The sequence below is a fragment of the Musca vetustissima genome, unplaced genomic scaffold (genome assembly GCF_032173495.1).
Source record: "Musca vetustissima isolate MV318-11 ecotype Yass unplaced genomic scaffold, APGP_CSIRO_Mvet_v1 utg175458, whole genome shotgun sequence".
NCBI lineage: Eukaryota > Metazoa > Arthropoda > Insecta > Diptera > Muscidae > Musca > Musca vetustissima.
In genome coordinates this window covers 1-23,275 of record NW_026878094.1, presented here as the reverse complement: position 1 = coordinate 23,275, position 23,275 = coordinate 1, and the positions used below count along the sequence as shown (strand labels likewise).

Sequence of the window (23,275 nt, the reverse complement as noted above, 5' to 3'; positions counted from 1 at the left end):
TGTACTTTCTTTGGACTACAGTGTAACATTATATGGTGATCAAATACATTTTAAATACAAATTAAGAGCTGTATATTCCGAATAGTCCGAAATATAACCGTTTTAGAAATATTATGTAGGCAGTATGATCGGATTACATAGTCAATATATAAATTCAAACAAAATCGATCAGAAATAAAAACATGTTAAAAGATCGGGACCTTCGTATCGAGACTACGCCAATGTAAATTGTCTATTTGTAGACTGCTTATCTCCTGAGAAAATCAAATACCAAATTACAGATAATCAGGTTGAATAACTGACAAAAAACTTCAACGTATGGTAATTAAACTGTGCAATGTATACGGCTATTAAAAATCATAGATCTACGCTATAAATTTTATGGGAATAAACATTATATTTCCCAGGAATCTGAAATGACAAATTACAGTCACTACATTGGGAAACACTGGCTAAAACCTTGAAAATAGCCAAATTTAGGACCTTTTGTGGTACTTACCCTGAACAACTACCCAACTTGTATTCGAGCTAAGCTCAAGTTTAGGAAACATGTCGGGACATTTACTGAGCAATATCGGAATATATATAATGTAGGCATTTGCCCGCTACTTCGTTATTTTATGTGGGAAACATTTTAACATGTCTTAAAATATTACAATGCTTTAAGAGAAAACTTTATATTTCCTATACACCAATATCGACCCTACTTCAAATGTGATCTTGTGACCGATGAATGTTGTAATTCGGGTAGGTACCATCAGCTTGCCAGACTCCTTTTCAATTTGTTCAAAGAGGGTTTTACCGTTCCCAGTGTTCGACCCGTTGATACCATCAGCTTGGTGTTCTCGCCATTTACTGCCAGACCCACTTTCGCAGACTCATTCCCAATTTGTTCAAAGGGGGTTGTTACCGCTCCCAGTGTTCGACCCATTGATACCGTTAGCTTGGTCTTCTCGCCAGACCCAATTTGGTAGACTCATTCTCAATTTGTTCAAAGGGGGTTTTTACCAATTACCATTCCGAACGCAGACATGATTTTAAACACCTCTGAACGGATAGTGCCGTCGAATGCGGAGTTATAGTCGACGAATAGGTGGAATGTGTCGATGTGGTGTTCGTGTGTCTTTTCCAGGATTTGACGCAGAGTGAAAATCTGGTCTATGTTGGATTTGCCACGTCATTGACCATTGGCATCAGTCGTTCATGCAGCACGCTAGATGACACTTTATATGCGATGGGTAGGAGACTAATTTCTCTATAGTTCGCACATATGGTCTTGTTTACATTTTTGTGCACGGGACACAGGTCAGGGGATTTAAACCTCAACATAAATCATTGGACATGCATTCCTCTATTCAAATTGTACTAATCAGCTGGTTCATGCTCCTGACCAGTATCTGATCACCGGTCTTGAATAGTTCGGCTGATAACCCATCGGTACCTACTGCTTTATTATTCTTCAGTCTATTGATTGTTATTCTGATCTCATCTTGGCTATTTGGTATACACTCTATACCATCATCTCTTATTGGTTCTGGGGTATCTTCTTCACGACCACTCTTTGATACCAAAAGCTTTGCAAGATCCTCCTTCCAGATCCTCAATACGCTATCTGTATCTGTCATACAGGAGGATGTGCCTGCACCAAAATCTTCGGTTTGGTGTTTTACTCGTTGGTAGCATTTCCGAACTCCATTCTGACTGCTGGACATCTAGATTTGCTCTCGCTCACGTTTTTCTTATTTTTTCTTCGTTTTCGGAAAATACGTTTCACCGCTCGCCTTTTTCTACTACTACTGTGTGCAAAGTTGCCCTATACGCTACGTTTTTAACATCATCGTTATGCTACACTCCTGATCGTACCATGGGTTTCTTGATGGTAATCTTTGGTACCCGAGTGTTGCTTTTGCTACAGTTTGTAGGGAGTGGCCAATACATTACCATTGTTCTTCTATGTTATTATCGGGACAAGGAGTGCTTTCGTCAAGCAGGTGGGTAAGATGAGCGGAGTGGGCTTCTGCTGTCTGTTGTGTTTTCAGGATGAATGCCTTCCGTCTATGACAACATGATCGATTTGATTTCTTGTTGTTTGATCGGGAGAAAGCCAGGTTACCGTGTGTATTCATGGTGCTCATGCCGTTGTCGGATGTTTCTTCATGAAGGCTTAATTTTCCGACTGCGGCGTCAAAAATATTTCCCCTTCCGATTTTTGCATTAAAATCTCCTTTTATTCTCTTCATAACTATAAATCCGAAGCCAAAATAATGTCTCGTATCATGGCAGCTTTAATAAAGGGCGTAATGACCCTTTCCATCGCATTTCCTATAAGGCAATAATATCGGCTTTACACTTCTTGAGTATATCCGCCAAAGGGAAAATGTGCCTATTCTGTACAACGTACGCTCATTCCAAGTGCAGATTCACAGATCGTTTTCGAAGGTCGTCAACATTAAGGGGGTTTGGTTTTCTTTTTCCTCAACCCATTTTTTTACTTCTTATGGGTGAACTCTCGGCACAAATCAGCTCACTATTCCAAAGGGTGTTGAAGGTAGCTACTCCAGGTCAGTTTATACAGTGAGATGAAATAGGAACCGAGATAAGCTTGGGCTTTGCCATGTTAAAGCCAATCAGTGCCGTTCCATGGTATCTATCATCCACTATGTCATCCAATTCTACAATGCAGCAAGCTTGTTTCCAAATTTCAATGTTCCATCTCTATCGGCTCTCTATTTAGAACATTTCGTGCCCATATGTACAAATTTCCAAAACTAAGTGCATACCCCACTTCAACGGAATCCACCTCCATCCGTTCCTTCAAATTACAAGGAAGTACAATAGGTATCGAAAATACTGAAAATTTGTGGGTATATGGGTTGTGCCTAAACGTATGCCTGCAGATAAATGACAACTCTATGCGAACATTTGTCTAACGTGATTACGACAGACAGACGTCGTACAATTTTACACTGATCCTACATAATTCAACATGCAAATTTAATCAATAGAATCAATCATGGTTCTAGGCATACTTTTATGAAACCCTACAGAAACATCCCAAAGAAGCTTTTCAAGAAAATATGTATCGACTTGGAAATGACATGGGCTACATTCCTCCTTTGGCAGTACAGCCCAGTATTATTCTTTGTTTTTATAGAGAAATTATAATCTAGGATGTCCTTATGACCAAAGCCGAATGCTACGTTTTTTAGTTCTCCTTATTTTCCGTAGGGGTTTAATAATCGTTTACAGTTAAACAGCTAATAGGCTTAGAGTACATTATTACACAATCAAATAACAAATGAATATTAAATGCAAATATTTTTGGGCATTTAATTAATAAACAAATAAAAACATGATTTTGCAGACAAATTTCAAATAACTACAATAACTATGCCAATTAACATTTTTTCAAGTAAAAACTAACAATGAACAATGTACGTTAAGAAAAACCCAGAAATCTATATGAAAAAAAATAATAGTTTTTTTTCAAAAATTTACAAAAAAAAACAAATTTACTTAAATGAATCTAAGTAAGTACAATATTTGTGTAATTTTTGTGTCCTTCTAGGAACTTATTTCAATTGCATTATGTTTATGGTGGCTTCATCAGTTGTGTCAACCATACTTATCCTCAATTATCATCATAGAAATCCAGATACGCATGAAATGAGTGAATGGGTAATACTTTTTCCTTTTTTTCCTCTCTCTCTCTATCTCTCTAACTATCTAACAAGAAAACAAAAAAACAATTACAAAAAATAAAAATCAAAAATACAACAAGAAAACAAAAATTTGAAATATATCAAAATAAAGCTATATATTATATTTCTATATAGAAAAAAATAAACAATTTTAATTTTCTTATTAATTTTTTATATATACCAAAACATTTTTATTAAATAACCAAAACATACAATCACATATTATTACACCCACACCCACATATTAACACACAAAGAAACAAAATATATAAAACAAAAAATATACACTTAAATTTTAACAAAAAATATCAAAACCAAAAAAAAATACTTTGCTTTTAAATGAACAAAATGCTTAATTCTTAAAAAAAATAATTAAAAAAAATATTACAAAAAATGGACGATTGCATGCCAAAACCTTAAAAAAGAAAAACAACAACAAAAGAATAATTTTTGTAATATAAACACTTTATCATATTTATAAATATATTCCTCTTTTTTTATTTCTCCATTTATAAAAAATATTATTATTTTTTTAAAAAATATTTTCTATAACATAAAACTTAACCACTATATACTTTTTTCTTAAACTTTTTTTTTTAAAAACAACAACTTACTTACTTTTGTGTAATATTACAACAACAAAAAACCAATCAAATGGAAACGCCTTACCACCAAAAAAATTGACCCCCTCTCAAATTGAACCACTTCAACACCTCTGAATTTAAAAAAAAAATAATTCTCTACACCTCATCATGTCTGACAACAACAAAATAAAATAAAAAAACTACAACAACAACTCTATTTCATACAACGGCTGATCTTCACATGATTCTTCTTTTACTTCTAAAACTTCTGTCCAAAAAAAACAAAAAATTAATTTAAAAAATTAATTAATTAAAACGATTTGTTTAAAATCTAAAAAATTAAACAAAAACCATTTAAAAAAAATTATACCACAACTACTCCACTACTCTTTCTCGGCCCACTGTGACCAAACAAAAAACAAAACAACCACCACCAACCACCAGATAAGAGTAATATTCCTTTATTGGTTACCTTGCATTTTGCGCATGCAAAGACCGGGACAGGTTGGCTATGAATGCCCACCGCCACCATCATCGTCGTCGACATCCTCCAACAATGGCGACAAGAAGCAACACATACAGAATGTTGAATTGAAGGAAAGGTAATTTTTGTACAAAAAAACAAACAAAAAGAACACACAAACAAACGAACAAACAAAAAATTGGTTTGGATGCCCAAGGGTAACTAAGACCTATCTATCCCCCCCAAGTTACACCTATTTTTCCCCCGAACCCCCAAATAATGCCAATATATGGCTATCCGTCCCCTTAATTTATTGCTGACGAATACCAACCTAATCCAGACCACCCAAAACCCTCCCCGCAACCCAACGGGTCAATATTTCAATTGATTTCATTTCATTTGTAATTTTTGTACAGATCTTCCAAGTCGTTGTTAGCCAATGTTTTGGATATCGATGATGACTTCCGTTGCAATCATCGCTGTGCCAGTGCCACATTGCCGCATCAGCCGACATATTATCGCACCATGTACAGGTAAGTCTAAACTAGTTCTAATAACCGAAGATTTGTGTCGATGCTGCTAAAATAATAAATGTTGTTTCATTGTGCACACACCACCATTTCTCAATATTTTCAGTGGATATTTAATTAAAAAAAATGTTTTTATTTATTGTTATCGATGTATTACTAATATGGCTAGTTGTTAATGTATGTGTATTACATTTATTTACATTTACGTATTGCTATATTTTATAGATAAAAATGATTTTTCTTTAATATTTAAGAATTTGTGTGTGTTTTAACATGGGAATGAATTACATAAGACCGAACAAATGTAACACATCGAATATTTTGTTTGCCATTCCATATTATGCAAATGGGCTCTAGGAATCGAATTGCCAACTTAGTACGAGTTCTAGTATATAATATTGCTATTTTTTGCCGTTCAAAACAAGTACAAAAGTATCAGTCGGTGTTACCGACAGACATATATACCTTCACCCTATATTTTGCGGAGCATGTCGACCATTTGTGTGGAGATACCAGTGGGCCAATGGGTCCCATCTTTGGAGTTAAATATTGAAAATTTCGATCATTTGAGGGGAGGTACCAGAAGGAGTGGACCAATTGGTCCCATCTTCAATCTTGACCTTGGTAAAGATAATACAAAATTTCGTTAAAATCGGATAGTCCGGATAGTGGGTACGAAAAGTACTTAATTTAGTACAATTTGAACTTTGGTTGAACGGATAGAGCTGAAAACCTGAATTTTGGAATTAAGATTGCTGTTGAGATTGAGTTATAGAGAAAGCAGTTTTTCAATGCAATGTTGTCTTCCACTTGGTCTTTCCATCTTCCATTCGTGGCCTTCCTTCTTTCGAAGAATTTTTCTCTCAAACACTCCAAGAGCTGCAATTTGTTGGCCAACCCAATCCTTCTCCGAATTTCTATACTGATGTCATTAGTTTTATCTATGGCGGTACCAAGGTATATAAAATCTTTGACGACCTCGAAGCTGTAGTTCTCAAGTAGAGTTGGGCAATCTAGTTCACTTAGCGGATCGATCTTTATCATTCCGTTTTTAGAAAGGAACTAGTTCGTTAATGTAGTTCCTTTGCACCATATAGTTCCTTTACTCCATACAGTTCCTTTGCTATTTATAGTTCCTTTGCTCCAAATAGTTCCTTTGATCCATATAGTTCCTTTACTCCATACAGTTCGTTTGCTCCAAATAGTTCCTTTGATCCATATAGTTTCTTTGCTCCATATAGTTCCTTTACTCAAATAGTTCCTTTTCTCCAAATAGTTCCGACTCCTCCATAGTTCCTTTGAATCTCTCTCTTTCATCGTTCTTTTTGTTTTTTTTCGCTCACATAGTTCAGAAAGAAAAGAACGAGAAAAAAAGGAAACGAAAAAAGAAAGTGATCAAAAAGGAACGATATCAGAAAAAGGAACTATATTAATTAAAGAGCTAGAACTAGTTCCGATCGTTCCTTTCTCGGAATAGTCCCAATGAACTAGTTCGTTCCGGAACTACCCAACTCTGTTCTCAAGTTCCACAGTTGGCCCGGCACTTTTTTAGAGCTCTATATCTCAGCAATTCTTCAACTGATATAACAATTTTATGGCTGGTTATTGTCCTCTGATACCTAATTATAAAAAACATTAAAAAATGTATAATAAATTAGTATTATTTAAATATTATTCCAGTTTTGTAAAAAAAGGCAAAAGCAGAAATAGCTTCTACCCGCATTTCGTGGGACACATGAGGCACCTACCGGCTTAGCCTGGTAATTGTCATTGCTATCAGTCTGGGTGGAATTCAGATCCTCCTCTGCGGACTACCCAACTCTATTCTCAAGTTCCACAGTTGGTCCGGCACTTTTTTTGGAGCTCTATATCTCATTAATTCTTCAACTGAATAAACATTTTATGGCTGGTTATTGTCCTCTGATACCTAATTATAAAAACTAGTATTGGATTTATAAATATTGAAAATTTGAACCCTCTATTAAGATGTGCAAAGTTTGTATGAAAACGATTATTCCCTTCGAGAGTTATTGTGCGCACAAGCCAGCCAGGCAGACAGACGGACGGACGTGTGTAAATCGACTCCAAATTTTCTGAAACGGATTTAGTCCAAAAAAACCAATATTTCGATGAGGCACATTTTCATATTTGGTAAACGCATAGTTCGAACATTCTATTCTCTGACATTGAATTAACATATATTAAAATCTTTGTGGGTAAGGTACCAGAAAGAGTGGATCGATGGGTCTCATTTACGGACTTGATCTAGGAATGGTAAAAATATTACGATGTTTGGGCAAATTGGACATTCCATTTCCTTTTTATTGGATTTTTAATAATTTAAATTTTGCCCTTTTGTGGCGGAGGTACTAGACGCGTTCAAAAGTTATGAATAATCCCAAAAATTTCGATTTTTTTATTAACATGGCAACTGTGACAAATTTTCTTCTAAGATATTTATATTCATTTCAATTATTGCTGTACCATTTCTGGAAATTTGGCAGCACTGGTCAACACTTGACGTCAGCGCCATCTATTTGTTGGGTGAATCCAAACATCGATCATGGACGTCATTTATTTTACCTATAACTTTGTTTCGTACTGAAGATATTTAAATGAAAGTGGCATCACATAAATTCCACATTTTCTTGTGGAATAACATGATTTTTTAATTTTTGAATATAAAATTTAGTATTGAAGTTTTTGTATAATTTTTCACGGTAATACTTGTGTTGTAAGAAACAAAGAGATTGTCATTGCGTTTTCATGTGATATCAGTTTTGTAGGACGAGATAATCGGTTCGAATATTCGAAAGTTGGGCTTGAAAACAGATATGCATAATTTAAATCATGATTTAAAGCATATTGTACTAATGCAAAAAAATCCTTCACCACACTGTGGAACAGGGTATTATGTCTTTGTGCATATGTTTGTAACAGGCAAAAGGAAACGAGATAGACCCTATTACAATTGGAAAAACTCGGTTCAGATTTAGATATAGCTCCTATAAATATTTTCGTCAGATTTAAGACATATGGTGTACCAAAGTCCCTATAAAACTTTCGATTTGCACGACATTTTGCACAGCGTAGAATGATGTGTGTTACGTTTCGTGAAAATCGGTTCAGATTTAAATATATCTCACATATATATTTTTGTCCGATTTAATGTAAAAAGTGCAACAAGGACCCTATATATTCTTCTATTTGCACAAAATTTGGCATAGCGTACTGAATTGTGTCTAGAATGATGTGTGCTATGTTTCGTGAAAATTGGTTCAGATTTAGGTATAGCCTTATATATATATATTTCGTCCGATTTCATGTAAATAGTACACAAAAGCCGGAAAAAATTTTTCGATTTGCACGAAATTTGGCAGAGAGTACTGAATTGAATCTAGAATGAGGTGCGCTAAGTTTCTTGAAGATCCGTTCTGATTTAGATATAGCTCCCAAATATATTTTCGTCCGATTTTACATAAATGGTGCACCAAACTCCAAATGTTTGTCCGATTAACACGAAACTTTGCACAACGTATCAAATTGAGACTTGAATGACGTTATTGGATTTTGCTGGAATTGGTGCAGATCCAGCCATAGCTTCCATATGTATTTCGAATCGGCGTCTGATTGAGATTACATTTTTAAAGTGTGGTGTACCGAATAGTGTGTATCAATTTTGCTTCAAATCGTTTTCCATAAATTTGTCCCTTGATACGCAGACTCTAAATCTGCCCGAATTAAATTAAATTTATCATAGGTTGTAGAAAGACATGAGCATGTTCCTCCAAGGGATCATTGACATACAATTGTAAGGATACATAAGTACATTATACCCAAGTGGTGAAGGGTATAACATAGTCGGCCAAGTTCGACTTTACTGCTTTCCTTACTGTTTGTTTTTTTTTTTTTAAAGTTGAGCATCTTCGGTTTACTATTTGCAAAGTGTGGATCAAATTGGACATTCTATTCTCTTGATATTGTATTAAAACATATTAAAATTGTGGGAGATAACAGCAGGAGTGAATTGATATTATAAAATTAAATTTCAGCAAAATGTTGAGAATTTTGGGTGACTTGATTTACGATCGTCAGGACCATCTGCTATGCAAAATTTAAACCTAATTTTTTTCATATATTTTTTGAACTACTATAGATATTTAAATGAAATTGTGTTCCAAACAAAATATTAGATAGGGGAAAAAGAAATCCATTATTCCAAATATGCACCGTTTTATTGTATGATTGGTTGCCATTTTAAAGGTAATTTCATAATGCCTCTCTCATAGAAGTCCTGCTCTCTATTTGCAAAAAAACTCTAGTAGTCGATTTTTACAATCCACCCAAGATACCAATTTTTTATCATTAAAAAATTTAGCAATGCATGAAAAATATCATAATCCCTTGGTGCCCTTGGTGGTCCGGACTGTATGGCGGATGCTTTTAAACTTCCCAAACAAACACTTTTGGCCAATTCTGGCCGTTTCTGGTTAATTGCTATCTTCAGACGGTCCTGTTGTTGGCAGTAGAGATCAGAATTAAGCGTTTGGCCATATGGTAGCAACTCATAATAAATAATCCCCTTCCAGTTCCACCAAATGCAGAGCAGAACCTTCCTGGCCGTTAGTCCTGATTTGGCTACCGTTTGAGATGCTTCGCCGCTCTTTGACCACGATCGTTTTGCACAGGGTTATCGTATGTGATCCATTTCTCATTTCTAGTCACCATCCGTTTAATAAATGGGTCTATTTCATTCCGTTTGGCCAAGGCTTCGCAGATGGAAATTCGATCCATCCTATTTTTTCTATTAGTTAGTGTGCCACCCAAACATCGAGCTTCCTTTTGAATCCAGGTTTGTGTAAATGGTTTAAAACAATTTTATAGTCAATTTTTAACTCCTGGGCGATGCTACGACTGCTAACATGCCGGTCGATTTTTGTTCACGACAGGTTTATGAAAATAACACATCTTATTTATTTTTGCCATAACTTTTTCGTAGTGAAGATATTAAAAACAAATTGATGTCATATAAAAACCAGTGAGCGGAGCACAACTTTCATGAAAATCAAACTTTCTGTGGTTCTATATTCCGAGATTGGGCAATATTTCGCGATATTTGCACATTTTTTTAATGTTACTAATAATCACCGTAGGTTGTGTTGTGATGTTCGGCTTTTGACTCGAAAAGTACAAATAATTAAGTTTTCGGCCCACTTCATCCAAAAAATTATTATCTGATCATCACCTAACATTTTAGGCGTTGTTCTTGACCATAACTGGAACCTCATGGAACATTTTAAAGCGATCAGCGGTATATTTCCGCCCTTCCGTGTGGTAATAGGTTACTAAATAATATATGAATACGTAAACACCTGTAAATATTTAAGTGTAACCCCCGCATCCGAGTACCTATGACAATATAATTTTTATCAATTTAAAGGTCAACCACTCCTCTTGGATATACTATCAAATTCTCGGGTCTATGTCCTTCTGGAGTAAATATATACGCTATAGAATACAATTTTTTTATTTTTCAAACAAAAATCAGGGTCCATTTGACCCGTTAAATATTGACCGATCTGTATCAAAACAAGTATGCTTATTCTTTGGTCCGATCCCCTTCTGCATGTAAAAATTCTAGATGTTTGGGCCATAATGGCGGTCTCTGGAGCGACCAGAAAAACCGACAAAAATTAAGTATTTAGTCCATTTCATCCCCTAAATATTAACCGATCTTTACCAAAAACAATAGGGGTCTTCATTGGCCAAAACCCATCCTACATGCAAAATTTCGTGAAGATTGGTCCATAACTGTGGCCTGTATCGTGTTTACAAAATTATAATGAACAGACGGGCGGACACACATGTCTAGATCGAGATATGACGATCGGTATACTTAATGGTGGGTCTAGGACCAATATTTCGCGGCGTTACAAACTCTTGGGGCTGCTCAAAGCTATAATACCCTGACAACATAGTTGTGTAGGGTATAAAAATAACAGTTTTCTTGGAATTTTCAGCACCGATCAGTAATTATGAATTCAAACTGGATTAGGTTTATGTCCTTCCCACCCCTCTTTTCCACCTAACCTTACCTCTTAGAAATGTTGAAAATGGAAAATATTTTCCATTTCTGCCATGGCTGTGATCATCAGGGTTCACCGGGGCCTAATACACTAAATACTATATTTTTTAACCTCCTCAACGGTTCCGTTAAATTATCATGAAGATTCGCTTAGAAGAATCATGAAGATACGCTTAGAAAACTATTCTAATAAAAAAGAAAATCTTAAACTTTGACTGTCAGGGTAACCGCATGATGCAAATAAATGCCACTAAAACCTCGAAACCAGGGTCTACCAGAGCCCTTTCCCATCAAAAGTGAGATATGAAGTACCCAGAATAGTACTTCATGGACTTTAGTTTCATTGCCAAGTTGTTTAAAAGTCATAGGTTCCAAGGAACCTAAATCGTATTTGTTCCCTACAACAGTTTCCAATTTTTCCATATGAATACATTGTATTCGCTTTCTCCATGAATCCGTAATGTATTTCGTTTATCGCTCTCCTTGCCTTTTAACTCCTGTCAACTCAATCATCATTCACAATGTCAATAGTCGGGCGAAAAAAAAACAGAATCTCGTTTCTTGCTTGTTATGGAAAGTTTGATTATGAATGAACGATTTGCGACGTGTAATCACCATAACGTTCATGAATCACTTAGAGCACGGTTTGCCATATGCATGACAACTTATATGAGTCATTCCATATTAAAAGCATTCTGCATTCTGTTACCGATGAACTTCGAAGAAAATTGCACAGATATTTTGTCGGGAAAAAGTGAACATCCTGACAAATGTTTCAGGATCTTCAACTAAGTAATAAACAGATTTAAATTTCCATCTCACCTACACACCTTTTTGAACTATTATTCTGAAATATCCCATATCTACGCAGCAATGCGTTAAACGCTCCATTACTCATCCATGCAAGTAAGTGGTTGGTCTTACGTGGAATTGATAACAACATTGTTGCTCTTCTGTTTCTTCTTCTTCGTGTGTTCGTACGTTACCATCAACATTGTTGCCGTGATTGTTGTTGTTATTGCAACCGCGAAGCAAAGAAGAAGACATCGACACACACACACTCTGGCATACAATCATGTCCTGCGAGGACATCAACTAAAAGTCAGTCAGAAAGATTGTATCTTTGCGCTCAACAACACTTCGTGTTGATGCTGTTCCTACTGCTGCTGCGGGCGGTCTGTCTCAAATCGTTAGTAAATCAACGGATATGATATTGGTGTTATTGTCATATTGTCTTGTGGATTGATAAAAGTGATTGGTGCTGTTGCCATTAAGATGTGCGTCAAAACATCATCAACAGCTCGAAAATAACAACAACACCAAATAACCTCACAATAACATGATGGCGCCCCACCAAAAAAAAAAAAACGAAAATCAAAATAACCAGCAAGTGATGAGGTAAAGGGAGACATGAATCGATGCCACACGTAATAGAATCACTTATTTTCCCAGGTTAAAAGCATTGGTGGATGCTTATTTTTTTCTTCTTATTGTATTCGTTGGGGTTTTTCCTCCCGTTGATTTCGGAGGAAAAGTCAATTTTCTTGTTGACTTGTTGAATAGTCATTTATGCAATGCGAGGGTTGACAAATTTGTGATTATTTGTCAGATTGCTAAAAAAAATATGGTTTTTGGGGGAGAAAATAAATAGTATTTTAATATGAAATAAATTTTAAAAAGAAAACAGAATATAAAATACATCTGTCAATATTGTGATATATATTTTTTAAAGAAAATATTTTTTCATAAACAATATTTTTATCGGACAAATTATTTCCGCTAAACTTGTAGGGGAGTAAAGCTGATATTATTACCACAGATGGTTCGCCATCTATTTTGTCGGTACTATTGGGGAATAGTCGGCGTTTTCTAAATTTATAAAATTATTCATAGACTATAATTTAAAATTAGTTTTCATCTTAAATAGCGATAAGTGACATCTGATATATTTGTCAATATTGAAGACATAGCATTGTATATTTAATTTAGTCATTAATATCAGACATATGATATTATATATTGAAATCAGGATATATGACACCACAATTTCATATCAATATCTAATAGATTTCAATACAATTTTGCAGTTGGGAATTTTAAATGACAGTGGACCAGGAACTATATTTTTTATCCTGTTCTATAAATTATCCGGAAAAAATAACATGTATATGGAAAAGGGGGTGTTGACCTTAACATAGCCGGAAATATTTTTTGAGACTAATGTTAAATTCATTTTTCAAAGACAAATCTATATATCGATCTATACTAACAAAAAGTAAAGTGATTGACTGATTTACTTACTGTCTTAACAATTCATGAACGCCCAGACAAAACGGCTGAAGCTAGAATCTTGAAATTTTCGATGAAACTCACTCTACGTCCAAAGGTCTCAGATAAAGCTGGGTTTTTGGAAATTCATACTAGAACGGCACGAAAAGTAATACATATTCAACCACTTGTATTTGGCGAGCCTGTGGAACTAAACTCTTAAATTTGGAGAGATTCACTGATGGAACCTGTGGAACTATAACTCTTAAATTTGGAGAGATTCACTGATGGAGTGTAGGATAAATGTACCAATGTATTTTTTTTTTTTTTTTTTTTTTGGATATTCGAAGTTCCAAAAAAGTAATAAATTTGGTACAATTTCATAACATGTGAACGGATAGAGCTAATAACATGAAAATTTGATGCAGATCAAGCAGTAAAAGGAGAAAGATTTGGACGTGTATACTCATGTATACTATACTTAATAGTACCAAATTTGGTACAATTCGAAATTGCAGGAATATGTAGGTAGTTTTGGAAATTTGTACCTATGTGTACGAAAGGTACTAAATAGTACTATATTTGGTACAATTTGGATTTAGGTGACTACCGGTAGGACTGGAACACTAAAATTTAGAGTTTTGGTCAATGTTGGCGATTATAATTGGGGTATGTAGAAAGTTTTGGAAATTCGTACTAATGTGTATTAAATTTGGTACATTTTGGATTTGGGTAACCAATCGGGCTGGAAGCCTGAATTTGGAAAATATGATTTATTTTGGATTCTCGAGCTAGGTAGTTATGCAAATTTACAAAAAAAATAATATACAAATTATAATAATAATTTGGATTTAAATAAAATTTGGAATTAGTTTGGAAATAAGTACTACTAGAGTACAGAAGGTAATAAATGGTACCATATTAAGAATAGAGTTCGATTTATGTTGGGATCAAAATCGAAAAATGCAATCAAACCCCCTAAAAAAGAAAAAAAATTGGGCGTTGAGGACCTATATTTATAATTTTTAGTGGGGAAATTTGGGGCCCAATTAGAATCCAATGTACCAAATTTCAAAGAATTCAGTTGATGTTGCGATGTTGCCAATCTTCGAACTGGACCTGCCTGCAGACAAAATAAGATACTAAATTAAAAAATATACTAAAATTTGAATTGTGGTCGATATTTGTGTGTAGGTTGATCACCTCTTCTGGCATATGCAGTTTCTGTGAAACCAACATAATATGTTAAGAAATGTTTAAATACTGTGTGCAACAAAGTCAAATGCCATAATTTTTAAATTTTATGGAATGAAAGCAAAAAATAGCATACAATTTTAGAAAAAGTTTAGATTTGTTGGAATTGGTCACCTTTGGCACGAATTATAGCCTTTAAAGGCCAATGAAACCGTAACACGCTGCCCGAATGTTGCTCTGGTCCATTCCCGGCGAAGCACTTGCTTGAGGTGATCGACACTTTGGTATTTTTTAGTGCCAACCTTGCTTTCCAAAATACTCCAGACCCAATAGTCCAACGGATTGATATCCGGAGATTTTGGTGGTCATTGTGCGCTGGAAATGAAGCAAGGAACCTTATTTTGTAATCATTCTTGGGTTGTGCGTGCTGAATGCGATGGTGCTGAGTCCTGTTGGAATATCCAAGGTTTGCGGCCAAAATTTTGTGTGCCCAAGGGTTTAATACACCCCTCGCGTTAATATTCGGAATTTATTCTGACGCTACGGTCGATTAGTACGAGCGGAGAACGACAATCGTCTGTTATGGCGGCACACACCGTCACCATGGTCGGCGCTTGAGTTCTGGTGGCCAATCGAAGGTGCACATTTTCAGCTGACCTCCTTGGCAAGTAAACACGATCATTTTGTTTCTTTACAAATTGCTGGAAAACGAATGTTTTCTCATCGGAGAAAACCAAATTCGGCAGTTCACCACTTTCGTCCAAACGAAGCAAATCTTTAGCTATTTTGAGTCTATTTTCTTTCGGTTAGGGTATATTTTCTCTCATTTTTGGAATTTCAATGGCTTTACCACGAGCTAACTTTTCAATATATGTCGAATTGAATATTGCGAACGAACAATTTTTCTGCCACTGCGACGCGGCAATCTGAAGTTGATTGTAGTTTTTGCATCTCACCCTGCAATTCCCACAATTGCCAACGAAGTAGCATTCATATGCTAGTATACGATGTGTAATATAAATCCAAGCATCGGCAATTTCAGGATTTCCTATGTTTAAACATAGGTCCATGTTTTGACATATGAAGTTAGTTTGAAGGTTGAAACTATTTCCGACACCATAGAAAATTTGCCATCCAAAATTCCATTGCTGCAATTTAGTATTACCAGAGAATAAAATACCACCTTGCAGAACATTTTCATATCATCCCAAAAATCATCTAAAAAATATATACAACTTATGGTATTTTGAAAATGTCATTGTATTTTTTTGGTTCCTTATTGTAGAGGACATATAAAAGTTTGGCCAACATATCGCTGTTTTTACTTTAATTGGTAACATTAACCCTTAAAGGCTTCGTGCCATAGCAGTGTAAATTTCCCCCACCATAGTATGAAGGTAATTTTTCATAAAATGTTCTTTTATCTGCAGACAGTTCAAGTTTGAAGATGGGTCGGTCCACGTTTTGGCATAGCCTCCATATATATGGCTACCCCCAAGGCGAGTTTGGGCAACCGAAATGGTTGTTTTGGCATTTTGGAGCCAAATATCTCAACAAATCTCCCATACAACGGTATTCGCCAAATATCAGTATTTTGGGGGTTTTGGCTTCAAATTGGCCTTAAAATGGTATGTTGGGTTCTAATTGGATACCAAATCTTCTTCCCGCTTTAATTAATTTTCCACACCCATAATTTGGGCTTTTTATGCATCGCCACTCAATATACCTCCCCAATTATAACTTTGCATTTTCGGTATTTCCAACAATACTGGTTCCAGTTAAGAAATAGCCTCATATAACTTTGCCTTTTAAATTACGACATTTTGAAAATTTTTGACACATGCTCCATTCCATGCGTTTATAACATCGGCTATTAAACTTTGCTGAATTTTGTATTTCGTGTGGATTCTGGTTTACAACATTCGCTTTCTGCTGATATCGCAGATTTTAGTTACACTTCCGAACCTCATTCGATGTAGTATAGTTACACGTGGTGTTGGAACCTTCATTTCATCTAACTGCCAGAATACCTTTGGTGATGGGTATCAAAAGTTCGACTCGTCGTTATGATCGGTCGCATAACGACTGTTTCACTTGATCATTACTAGTTCGTAAGGTGTAGAAATCATACAGTGTAAATGTGTTTGGCAACATTTTTTTTCGATGTATTACATATAAATTTCGGCAACCTTCACACATAATATGTAAGGGTTATAAAAAAATATGAAGACTTCAGATATTTGTCATAAATATAATAATTTCTTATGGACGGACTTCAAACGTACCGAGTAGCAAATTGCATTTTATTGGCTACTCAGTATATAAAAATTGCAATACTTAGAAAATATTATTGGGTAACAAGAAAAACTGAATTTCTTTTTATGTGGTTCAATTTTACATAGATTTTGAATTCTTAATTGTATCCATAATTTTCATAAACGCACTTCGAAATAAAATAAAGGGAAACCCTTCGCAACTAACAAAAATGTGTTCCCACTTTAAGCTCAATGTTGTTTATGTATGTAGAAAATTCCAAGTACTCCCATATTGCAAAACGTTGCATTGCTAAATAAAATTTTAATATAAAATGTTGTGAAAACACCAAAACCCTAATTGATTTTATGGATATAAAAAAAAAATAAAATATATTATTAAAAATAATATAAACTTTGGTGTTTTCATAAATTTAAAATTATATTTAGCAATGTAATGCAAGAAATGATGATTACTTAATCTATTCCACCTTTATACAAAAACAAAAATAAGTAAATGAAACTACGTTAACCCAATAAAGGACCTAAGACGACAATAAGCCAACATGTATATGAATATATTACAGTATTGTGCAAAATCAAATAAAACAAACAACAAATAATGAAAGAAATTTATTTTTGGATATATACTCTAACTTTAAAAGCCAAATGTATTATTACATAGATGATTCCATGGGTCAATTATTATTAGATAACCACAGTAGTCTCCTGTTGGAGAGAAAACTTACCCCATATCAAAAACGAACGACAAATTAATCAAAAAACGTGAACGATTCATAAACCTTGAGTTAATGGACGTATCGAATTTTTATTTCTTAACAAACAGATATATGCTTTTGATAGTGGAAAGCAATATCAACCAAATGGCCACTACTAGCACTTTTACAGGACCATATCCTTGTCATGAAATTTTACATATCCAAATAGCAAAGAGGCTGTCATAAGTCATCACTATCCTTATCAAATCTATCTTTGGGGTCTAAAAACGACTCAAGACTGCTACGACATAAATTTGTCAATGCCCTTCTAGTATTTTTTGGGCAATTGGTGGTCCTGATGGTCTACTTATTGATTTACGTTAAAAAATTATCTTTAAAAAAATCCCCATCTATGGTAGACCTTGAAAAATTTGTCTTTAAAAAATTCGGGCCTGTGGTAGACCTTGAAAAATTGTCTTTAAAAAATCCACGACTGTGGTAGTCATCACTATTCTTATCAAATCTATCTTGGGGGCTAGAAACGACTCTAGATTTTACGAGGACATTATCTTTATTTTCATTCCCAAGGAAGAAGGACATTATCTTTATTTTCGTTCCCAAGGAAGAAGTTGTAAGGTGTCAAATCCCAAGGTCTCAGTGGTCACCCTCACGACATACATTTTTTAATGTCCTTTTAGTTTTTATTATGACGAATCGGTCATTTATAGTAGAGTAAATGTCTATCTGCTTGTCGATTTACCTTGAAAAATTATTTTTAAAAAAAATCCCCGCCTATGGTAGACCTTGAAAAATTGTGGTCTTTAAAAAATTCACGCCTGTGGTAGACCTTGAAAAATTGTCTTTAAAAAATTCGCGCCTATGGTAGACCTTGAAAAATTGTCTTTAAAAAATTCGCGCCTGTGGTAAACCTTGAAAAATTGTCTTTAAAAAAATCCCCGCCTGTGGTAAACCTTGAAAAATTGTCTTTAAAAAATCCACGCCTGTGGTAGCTCTTGAAAAATTGTGGTCTTTAAAAAATCCTCGCCTGTGGTAGACCTTAAAATGTCTATCTGCTCATCGATTTACTCTGTAGATCTAAATCTACTCTTCTAGTTCTGCAATTATCGCCAGCATCTCAATTTAGAATAATATCCAAAAATAAATCTCCCCTTAAATGTTCCCCTTCTTGTAGTTTATATTTCGTTTAAATTATTTTTTTACATTTCTTTGTAGTTGTGTTAATTTTTTCTTTGTCCATTTAATTTTGTTCTCTGTAGTTTTGCACAACACTGTTCTAGAAATATGAAAATGTATTCATACGCACGCACGCACCCATCCAACATTGGTAATTTTATTTATGACACCTATGTTCATCTTCATGTGTGTGCGTGCGTGTAATACACCAAAGTATTTCTTCTTCGTGCACCCAAGTAAAATGTGTTCTAATATCCTTCTCTACATATATATATCCATATACATACATATTGACATGTATACACATGAATGCATAAATTCATACATAATTTATTATTATGTATACATGCAAGAAAAAAAAACATTGATATTTACATACACAGGCACAACACTCACACATCTGTCTATCTATCTACCCATATTACATTATGCTTGTACTTGTGCGTGTGTATGTAAAATGGAAAATGTTTAAAAACAAGAAAACATTACTTAAACTTACAGACAAGGTGACGATGGTAGTGTTGGCCCCGTTGGTCCTGTTGGCGACACACGAATGCATGAAGCCATATCACACACCTGTCTAAGTTCATCAGCTGAATATGAATTGGCTTTAATATTGAAAGAGTTAAGATGGATAACTGATCAGGTAAGCATACATTTACAGAGTACTGCCACAACGAAAAAACAAAAACACAGAGATTGTTAACTCACTGTGACATACATACATATACAACAAAGTTAAAGTGAGAAACAAACAAAAAAAAGTGAAAATTAAAAAAAGAGGACAATATCTCATTGACATTGTTTGGAAAAATGAGAAAACAAACACTGAAATGAAAAGTAAAAGTGTAGTAGTGATATTACAGGGTGACTCGAATGTATGGATACAATAAAATAAAAAATGGGTTGACTTTTTAAAATAACAATTCATAAATCAAAATAATGATAATTATTATTATTTCAATTTAATATAAGGATAAATATTAATTCTTTATGAAAAAAAATATATTTAAATAATTAATATTTAATATATTTAATATTTTTTTCTCCTAAACTTATGGACATATAGTAATATAAACTTAATTTTTATTTATTATTTTATATATAAATATATTAAAATCTTTTCAACTTTCAAATCTTCTTAATTAATTAATGACAATTAAATATTCATATTTCATTTCATTAAAATAAAAATAAATACATATATATTTATAATATTAATAAGAATGTCAAACACATAAAAATACATTTTTTAAACCCTTATTAACCATTATCTTTAATATATATTTAAAATATCCAATGATAAGCGTTGAAAATAAATAGTCTTTAAGGATCTAAGCCTGGGAAAGTCATTGGAAAATATTCTTTACAAAATCCCAAACCTGTGGTAGGCTTTGAAAAATATTCATTAAATATTTAAAGCCTTTAAAAGTCCCAACCCTTTGTTATACTATAATTTTTTTTATATCTCAACTATAGGTGATAGGGCCTTGAAAATATATTTTGTTAAACAATCCCAAACCAGTGATAGGCCTTGATCTTTTTTTTTTTGAAAATCCTAAGCCTGTGACTTTAATTTATTTGTTTTAAATAAAATTCCAATTCCAAGCTTGAACGATATTTTTCACATGCATATTATAAGCCTTGAAAAATACATATTTAAAACCAATGAGCGGAGCAGTATAGCCGGACGGGGCCGACCATACGATACCCTACACAACTACCACGGAACTCAACTTTTCTGCGGATGTTTATTCCGAGCCTGGGCAATATTTAGTGGAGGAAAACAGCACCTCTTCTTCACACTGACTATTTTCCGAATATTACGAGTATTCAGTACAGCTATTGTCCAGATTCCCTTCACTGTGGGTTGTGTTGTGATGTTCGGCTTTCATTTGTGGTCTTTAGATCGACCCGAAAATAACACAAAAAATTATTATCTGATCATCACCAAATATTATAGGCGTTGTCCTTGACCATAATTGGAATCTCATGGAGCATTTCAAAGCGATCAGCGTTATAGTTCCGCTCTCTAGAGTGATAATGGGTGTAACTCCCACATCCGAGCACATACAACAATATAATTGGCATTTATTTAAAGGTCAACCACTCCTCTTGGATATAATATCAACTTCTCGGGTCTATGTCCTTCAGGGGTAAATATATACACTATAGAATACAAATTTTGTCATTTTTCACACAAAAGTCAGGGTCCATTTAACCCGCTAAATATTAACCGATCTTTATCTTTATTCTTTGGCCCGATCCCCTTCTCCATGCAAAATTTCACGATGTTCGGGCCATTATTTATAATGGACAGACGGACGGACGGACACACATGTCTATATCGACTCAGCTAGTCGAGATATGACGATCGGTATACTTAAAGGTGGGTCTAGGACCAATATTTCGCGGCGTTAAAAACTTTTAGGGCTGCACAAAGCTATAATACCCTGACAACATAGTTGTGTAGGGTATAAAAATTCCCAAGCCTACAAAATTCCAAACATGTGATAGGCTTTGAACAAACTGCCGACAGAAAATTCCCAAAATTAATTAATCTTTAACAAATCCACGCCTTAGATAGTTCTTGAAAAAATCCACCCTTAGATAGTCTATGAAAAAAATAATCATTAAAAAATCCCATGCCTGTGATAGCCCTTGAAAAAATTAGTCTAAAAAATCACAAGCCTGTGGTAGGCCTTAAAAAATCCCAAGTCTGTGATAGGGCTAGGAAAAAAACGAATCTTATAAAAAGCCCAAGTCTGTGATAAGCCTTGAAAAATTAATTTAAAAAAAAATCCCAAGCCTTGAAAAAATTAATCATAAAATCCCAAGCCTATGGTAGGCCTTGAAAAAATTAAATTAATTAATAGTACTTACATACTTAGCTGGCTTGTGACAGAATGGTTGTTCCATAAGCCGAACTTAAAAAAGTTTTCCAGGCGTGTCGGTCTTGTGCGCATCTCATCTAATTTGAAAAACCATTTTCCGAGATGATGTCTTCTAATTGATCTTTCCATGGGATTTGTGGCCTTCCCCTTCGGCGTGAACCATCACTTGGCTCGCTTTTATATGCCTTTTGAGCTGGGGCATCTTCATCCATTTTCACAAGATGGCCTAACCAACGTAGTCGCTGCAGCTCAGGGATGGTCCGTGTGACGAATTTTTAGGCTTTCGACTGTCAAAAAGGTGTAAACGTCGAAAACGTCATATACCTGTATAAAATGTAATAAATGTAGTAAACGTCATTTATTTGAATATTATTACCATATACAGTTATTTTCATGAATATATATTATTTTTACATATATCTGACTATTCCTTACTATAACTGATAAAAAAATTCTTAAAATTTTGAAAAAAAAATAAAAAAAAATGTATACGGATTTAAGTAAAGCATACGTAATTTCCAAATTGATTAAGGGAAATAGCTATTTTGTCAAGAACCTAATGGTTTTGGTTAGGTTTCCGACGTTTCTGACGTATGTATTATACGTCGGAAATGTATGTAATTTACGTCACTGTTTCTGACGGACCATCTCTGCTGCAGCTCGATCCGTCTGACTATGTCGATGTTCGAGAATAGATGGTATAACTAATGTTTCATTCGATGGGGATGTTCACCACCGACGCAGATCGGTCCATAGATCTTTCGGAGAATTTTTCCCTCAAACACTCCAAGAGCTGCTTTATCTGCTGGCGCAAGTACCCATGCTTCAGATCCATACAACAGCACGGTTAATATCAGCGTCTTGTAGAGTGTGCATTGGGTCTGGTGAGAGTGGCCTTGTTTCTAAACTGCTTACGTATCATTTGTTGACCATCACTACCCTTCTCCGAATTTCATTCGTTTTATTTATGGCGGTACCAAGGTATATAAAATCTTTGACTACCTCGAAGCTGTAGTTTTCAAGTTCCACTGTTGGTCCGAGTCTACTGGACGTCTTGCGCGTTGATACCATCAACTTGGTCTTTTCGTCATTTACAGCCAGTTGCACTTTGGCAGACTCCTTCTCAATTCGTTCAATGGTGGCTGTTACCGCTCGCAATGTTCGACGCATTATATCGATGTCTTCGGCGTTTGCGATTAACTTATGCTGTACAGAGTGCCATTTCTGTTCACATTTGCATCTCCTATGACCTTTTCCACCAGGATGTTAAACAGATCGCACGACAAACTGTCACCTCGCCTAAATCCTCGTTCGGTATTGAAGGATCCGAGAGGTCCTTTCCGACATTAACTGCTGACCTCGTGACAGTTAAATTTATTCGGCATAGCCTT

General features: G+C 34.7%; 1 protein-coding gene across 1 annotated transcript; it reads left to right on the top strand.

Annotated features, from left to right (window-relative positions):
• Positions 1-4,708: 4,708 nt before the first annotated feature.
• On the top strand, positions 4,709-19,636 carry LOC133322883 (uncharacterized; the record flags this gene model as incomplete). Its single annotated transcript, XM_061531837.1, has 3 exons — positions 4,709-4,887; positions 5,165-5,281; positions 19,492-19,636. Coding segments are annotated over 3 exons (441 nt in total), but the record flags the coding sequence as incomplete, so codon positions are not given.
• Between the last annotated feature and the right edge of the window lie 3,639 nt (positions 19,637-23,275).